General features: G+C 38.3%; 1 protein-coding gene across 1 annotated transcript in view; it reads right to left on the reverse strand.

Annotated features, from left to right (window-relative positions):
- Nucleotides 1-5221, reverse strand: part of LOC125031038 (integrin beta-PS-like) — a 19597-nt gene extending 14376 nt beyond the window's left edge. Inside the window, exons 1-3 of the mRNA XM_047621457.1 lie at nt 5068-5221; nt 916-1070; nt 307-430 (exon numbers count right to left, since the gene is read on the reverse strand). Coding sequence (XP_047477413.1) covers nt 307-430; nt 916-1062 — 271 coding nt within the window. The 5' untranslated portion in view covers nt 1063-1070; nt 5068-5221. The remainder of the gene's footprint in view (nt 1-306; nt 431-915; nt 1071-5067) is intronic.
- Between the last annotated feature and the right edge of the window lie 2279 nt (nt 5222-7500).

Genomic DNA, 7500 nt, shown 5'->3' on the forward strand with positions numbered 1-7500 from the left:
CACCCTCCTCCGCCTCCTCCACCCTCCTCCTCCGCCTCCTCCACCCTCCTCCGCCTCCTCCACCCTCCTCCGCCTCCTCCACCCTCCTCCGCCTCCTCCACCCTCCTCCGCCTCCTCCACCCTCCTCCGCCTCCTCCACCCTCCTCCGCTTCCTCCACCCTCCTCCGCTTCCTCCACCCTCCTCCACCCTCCTCCGCCTCCTCCACCCTCCTCCGCCTCCTCCACCCTCCTCCTCCGCCTCCTCCACCCTCCTCCGCTTCCTCCACCCTCCTCCGCCTCCTCCACCCTCCTCTCCAACCCACTCACCACTCAGCGGGTCGTTCTGCACCACCTTAACATCGTTCTGCGGATTCTCGATGTGCTGGGCGTCGCAGAAACTCTGGAGCTGCGACGTATCTGGAACGCAGTGGCTGCTCGTGGGGCTGCCCTCCTTTGGTTTTTGGGGAATGGGGATTCGGGATTAGGAAATTCGGAATGGGAATTTGGGGAGTGGGGAATTCGAATATCCGAGTGGGAATTTTAGAATGTGTATTAGGATTTAGGAATGGGATTGTAGATTCGGAATTAGGATATGGGAATGGGATTGTCGATTCGGGATTAGGATTTTGGAATGGGAATGAGGATTCAGGGGTCAGAATTCGAGGAAAAGAAATTGTGTACGGCAATATACGGCAAATATATAACTTATATGTTGCAATGTCTAGTAAATATACAAGTTGTATGTTGTAAATACGACAGATATACAAGTTATCTGTTGTAAACACAGCAAATATATAAATTATATGCTGATATATACGACAAACATATAACTTACATATTGCAGTGTAAAGCAGACATACAACCTACACCCTGCAATATCCTATACAAATAATAAACTAACACTTTCAAACCTAAAGCTCCACGAAGCGACTTTACCTTGGGTTTCGAGCACCACAAACACCCTGGCGTTTGGATGCAATCACTACACTGTTCCTTGACGCTGCAGCTTTCCTGGGCAGACGCTAGACTCGCTAATGCCCAAAATACCCACAGCGCCATGCCCAAGGGGATGCCCGCCTTCATCGTGGTGCCTATGTTTGGGGTAAGATAAAATAAATGAAAGTAAGAATTCATGAATTAATACACAGAGGGATAAAGAGAGAGAGAGAGAGAAAGAGAGAATGTGAAAATGTGGAAATAATGAAATGGAAATATGACTATATGATAAATATATAATGTAAGAAGGTCACAATGCCATGTGAATTTTTCGAAATGGGAAAATAAAAGTAAGATTCAAAATGAGAAAGTGGAAATATGATAATACAACGTGGGAATCAGAAAGTAAAAAAATATAAACACAGCGAAAACATGGAAACACGGTATGGATACGAGAACATTAAAAAATGCTTTGGAAGAAAAATGTTAACAAATCGAAATGAGTGACTAGGATAAGGTATAGCTTAGGAGTGTCAATAAATCAAAAGACATGATTTTTCTCTCAAAAAAGACACCGAATCGGAGTACGCCAGTGTTTGGGATGAGTTGCCAGTTTGTCTTTCCGCTGATTGATTAATAGACTGATTGACTGATTGTTTGATTGATTGATTGAATGAACAGGTATAAACAAGAAGTGCCCAAAAGTCCTCCGAAAATAGAAAGAACTAGAAAGAAGAGGGGAGACAGGTAAGCAGCGAGAGAGTGGAGGCTGGAAGGCAGTGAAAGTTTGAGCGAGATAGAAAGATGGAGGTAGGGAGGCAGGGAGAGTCAGAGAGAAAGAGATTGAAGGAGAGAGAGGGATGATAAACAGAGAGAGGGAGAGGGAGAGAGATAGATAGATAGATAGATAGAAATACAGACAGACAGGCAGAGATGAAGAGGAAGAGAGATAAAAGTAAGAAAGTAGAAGGGGAAAAAAAAAGGAGGGAACTCCAGTGAACAAGATAATACTAGACGGACACAAGGGCGCAGACCATTTTGACTTATGTAGAGAAGAAACAAAGGAGAGAAGGAAAATAAGAGGACAGAGAGTGGAAAAAGAGAGCGACAGCGAAGGACGGGAAACCCAGGGCCCAGCGAACACCCTATCTTATCAACATCCTCTCTTTTCTTACGATAAAACAGAAAAGAACGTGTTACAAAATTTCACGCACTACGGGTAAAGCCTTCTCCACACAACCTCAATACAAAGCCTTTAATGGGTTGCAATAGCCCGGCACACACCCCTTAAATATTGAAAAGCTACGAAAATCCACATACATAAAATTATACATACATACATACATACATACATATATACGTACATGCATACATACATACATACATACATACATACATACATACATTCATACATACATACATACATATATACGTACATGCATACATACATACATACATACATACATACATACATTCATACATACATACATACATACATTCACACACACACACACACACACACACACACACACACACACACACACACACACACACACATACACACACACACATACACACGCACACACACACGCACACACACATATATATAAATATATATATACATATATGTATACATAGATGTGTATAAGTCAATAATGTTGTTATTGTCCATTATTATTTTATCACTGTTGTTGGCTTTATATATTTATACATACATACACACACACACACACACACACACACACACACACACACACACACACACACACACACACACACACACACACATATATATATATATATATATATATATATACATATATATATACATATATATATATGCACACATGCACAAACAGACACAGATATATATATATATATATATATATATATATATGTGTGTGTGTGTGTGTGTGTGTGTGTGTGTGTGTGTGTGTGTGTGTGTGTGTGTGTGTGTGTATGTATGTATAAATATATAAAGCCAACAACAGTGATAAAATAATAATGGACAATAACAACATTATTGACTTACGATAAATAATGACAAAAAGTCACATAAATAAATGTATATAAAGTAGCCACTCGGCAAAAATCCGCACTGCCTCCTTTGCTTGTTTTGCGTGACGTGATAGTAGAGAATGAGAGGCAGATATATTTTCTTTTTCTTTAAAAGCCAGCCCGTGAATGTTACAAGAGAAAGGGGCGCGGGGGACTATTGTAATGTCATGATAGCTCTTTGAAATGGTTGACTTACTCTGTTTGAAAATTCGGATTTTACATACACTCGTCCGCTGTCTTGCTCTCTCTCTCTCTCTCTCTCTCTCTCTCTCTCTCTCTCTCTCTCTCTCTCTCTCTCTCTCTCTCTCTCTCTCTCTCTCTCTCCAACTCTCTCTCCAACTCTCTCTCCAACTCTCGAACTCTCCCTCCTCTGCTACCTCTCTTTTCCTATTTCCTACTCCCTTTCCCTCTCCATCTACCACTCCCTCTCCCTCACTCCCTCTCCCTTTCCCTCTCCCTCTCCCTTTCCTCTCCCTCTCTCCCTCTCCCTCACTCCCTCTTCCTCACCCTCTCCCTTTCCCTCACTTCTCTCTCTCCCTCTCCCTCACTCCAATCTCCACCAAAGCCTAATCGCGCATACGCCAATCAACACACCAATCGCCCTTACTAATCCGCAGTGTTTAGTCCATAGCACGTGTTCAGTGCAGTATTGCCATGTAAGGGAATGACCTGTCTCTCTCTCTGTCTTTCTCTCTCTCTCTCTCTCTCTCTCTCTCTCTCTCTCTCTCTCTCTCTCTCTCTCTCTCTCTCTCTCTCTCTCTCTCTCTCTCTCTCTCTCTCTCTCTCTCTCTCTCTCTCTCTCTCTCTCTCTCTCTCTCTCTCTCTCTCTCTCTCTCTCTCTCTCTCTCTCTCGTTACAGCAGATATAACATTTGGTTATTACTGTTCAGATTATCACCATTATCATAAAGAAAGTAACAACCGTTTCCATTGTCCTTTTCATCATCATCATCGACATTAATATCATGAGTTTTACTATTAGTAGTAATAGTAATAGTAGTCGTAGTATTTTCTTTTTTGTTTACATAATTATCATTATAATTATCATGGTTATTATCATTATCATGATAATGATGCTCACAATGATGGTGATGATGAAGATGATGATGATGATGATGATGGTGATAATGATGACGATGATGATGATAATAATAATAATAATAATAATAATAATAATAATAATAATAATAATAATAATAATAATAATAATAATGATAATAATATTCATAATGATTATAATAATAATAATAATGATGATGATGATTATGATGATAGTAATAACAATAATAATAATAATAATAATAATAATAATGATAATAATGTTTATAATGATAATGTTAATTATGATAATAATAATAATAAATATAGTAGTGGTAATGATAATAAAAATAAGAATAAAAATAAGAATGAAAATAATGATAATGATAAAAAAATCTTACTTATTGCGTTATCTATTCTTATATTGCTACAACACTTGTTCTTAATCCGTTGCAATTCTTGCTATTCATTTATGGCCTACTGAAGATTTGTCCTGTTTATTATCTATTCTGTTGCAATATCCATTCCTCATTCTTACTGTGTTGCAATCCTTACTCCGTCTTTTCTGTTAATCGTGTAAAGCCGGTCCACTTTTTCATATATATTTGGGTTAATTCACTTTATTTTCAATGTGCATTTCTTTGGAGCTTTACGATTTATTTTAACTTTATGTAGATTTAGATTTCTTATTTCTATTGTGTATTAGATTAAAATAGTGGAATCTCTACACTTTTTCTCTCTATATGGTGTCTCTGTCTTTCTATCCATTTGTTTGTTTATTTGTCCGCTTACCTATCGTTTGATCGATCGATCTCTATCTCCTTATCTATCTCTTTTTCTCTCTCTTTTTTGCTTGTTTGCTTATCTATCTGTTTATTTTTTTCGATAACGAACAAATAATAACACATGAAAAACACACACACATACCCTCCGAATATACATTTACATATTTACTTATCATTTCTTGCATCTTTTTAATCAGCGTACAATTACTTCAAATACCTCTAGGAGAGAGAGAGAAAACAAAAGAAAACATATATTCTAAATAGTCGCTAACCTGTAATCAGAGGATCCGGCGCGCGCTTCTCCCGTCCCCGTAGCGAGTAACAGACTGACAGGCACTCTTCGCGTCATCCCTCACCTCCTGGCCTGGGCATGGGGGGGAGGGGCGTGTTAATGCTTTCCTTTGGAGCCAAGGCAAGGGGGAGAGGCTACGAGTTTTCTTTCGGAGGGGAGATACGGTGTATTTCGTGTTTCCTTAGTGCCAGCCATTTCGGTTGGGGGTACGGGGGTAAAGCAAAATTTTCGCGCTAGAGCATTTGTGTTTTTATGATTATTAATATCAAGGACACTAGTCTGCTTGTGTTTCGTCCGTCCGTTAGGGCTGCACATTACGATTGGAATCATATTCCATGTGACTCCGGATTTAAGTTCGCTTCATTTTAATGTATACTAGACATGTTACGCCTGAAGTCATATTCTACATGACTGTAGAGTTGCAGTCGCTTCGTTTTGATGTAAAAGGAGATGGTAATTGACAATATAGATATTAAAGAATGACGCGCGCACACACACACACACACACACACACACACACACACACACACACACACACACACACACACACACACACACACACACACACGCATGTACGCATCATACTGCGAATTTATCGGAATCCTCTTCTACCTCTATTACTGTCATTATTTGGTGTATGAGGGGGAAAGAGAAAGGTAGAGGGAGAGGGAAAGATAAAGGGAGAGGGAAGGCGAAAGACAGAAAGAGGAGAGTGAAAGAGGAAGGGAGAAGTAATGTTTGAAATCCCCTTTAAGTTTCCCTTTGAAAATACTCCCCTTAAAATAATAATAATTATAATAATCAAAAATCACCAAAATTCATAGATAGGTAAAGCGCTACGACCATGTACACGAATCTTGTCCTTTGATGATATAATCAATCGTTAGACAAGTACCAGATAAATATTTTACATGCAATCATGAGCATACAACCACCAACGTGAGTACTCCATAGTGTTCCAATATGTCTAACTTACACTTTCAAGAATTCATCGCCAGGACATTAATTTTATTTAATCATACTTTTCTCCGCGGGCTGCCAGTTGAGTAGCCCTGCCATTTGTCACCCAGTCCGTCCAGTCCCCCTGTATAACAGCTGTACGTGTATCTGTATTAAAACAGGATACAGGGTGTGGTAAATTTCAGGACTGCAGAAACGAGTTAGCCTTTTCAGTCAACAGCGGCTTCGTATATGTTTTATCCAGTAAATAGTCAGGGTGAAAGAAGAAGGAATTTATCTCGTTGGTGATATTTTTTTGTAAATATAATCAAGCGGTGGTTGTCTGATTTTTATTTCTAGCATGTAAGTGGAGTGTACAGGATAGAGAACCAGAACATTAATAATCCTGAATACTTTTACTTTCATTGTTTTTTTTTCATTCTTTCTTTCTTTCTTTCATTTTACATTTCTTTGTTTACGAACCTCGCAAGGTGGATGTTTGGATGTGCTTACAGGGAAATAATTAAGAATGATTCCATCTTATAAATCAGTTAATCAACATTGCTTCTGGATCCTGAAGTATATATCTTGTACTTAAAATAATTAAGGTAAACGTAAAACATCTGAAACACATATATCTATGCAGTAGTTGACCACCAATGTGCACAAAACATTTTAACATTTTCAGACATTCTCGTAATTATATTATACATATATATTTTTTCGATCAACAAGCAATCAGATATGGTTTAAAACATTATCATGTTTAAAGTTCATATTCATAATCATTTTTTATCGTTACAAGGATTATTATCACAAATATTAAAACCACATTTAGTATTTCACAGGTCAAAGGTATCTTTCTTTCCTCGTTAGCTGGAACTGCTGGAGAAAAAATAAAAACAAAGCTTGGGATATCTGCTTCTCTTGCAAAACAGTCCTAACTATTCCTTCGTCCAATATTGATAATCATATTTACCCGAGGGCAGTTGGGCCAAATTGCAATAACATTCATATCTTTCCCATTTGCAATTGGCCCTCGAAACATCTCGCTATCTCTGCCACGCACATGAACAGATAGATATATAAAACAGATAATTAGTTATATAAACACTTAAAAAAGAAGAAGTGGCAGAGAATGTACAAACCAACAGAAAGCTATATCCTGTATGCGTCAAGCCTCCGGATATCCTCTGTAAGGTTCACGATAAATTTCAAAATAACTCTAGATTTTGACAATATGCATGAAGAGACTTCACTGAACGTATAATATGACGGAATTATTCATATAGAAATAACAATCTTCCATTATGAAAAATCACTAATCAAAATATACCAAAGAAGGGAAAGAAAAGAAGAAGGAACACGATAAGAGAATGCATTTGGAAAAAACAGAGTTAATAAACACACTGGTAACTATTCCTTCGAAGAAAATGGTTAGTTGCCAAGTAGGGTTTTAAAATCCTCTCTGATC

This window comes from Penaeus chinensis, chromosome 12 (genome assembly GCF_019202785.1).
Source record: "Penaeus chinensis breed Huanghai No. 1 chromosome 12, ASM1920278v2, whole genome shotgun sequence".
Lineage (NCBI taxonomy): Eukaryota > Metazoa > Arthropoda > Malacostraca > Decapoda > Penaeidae > Penaeus > Penaeus chinensis.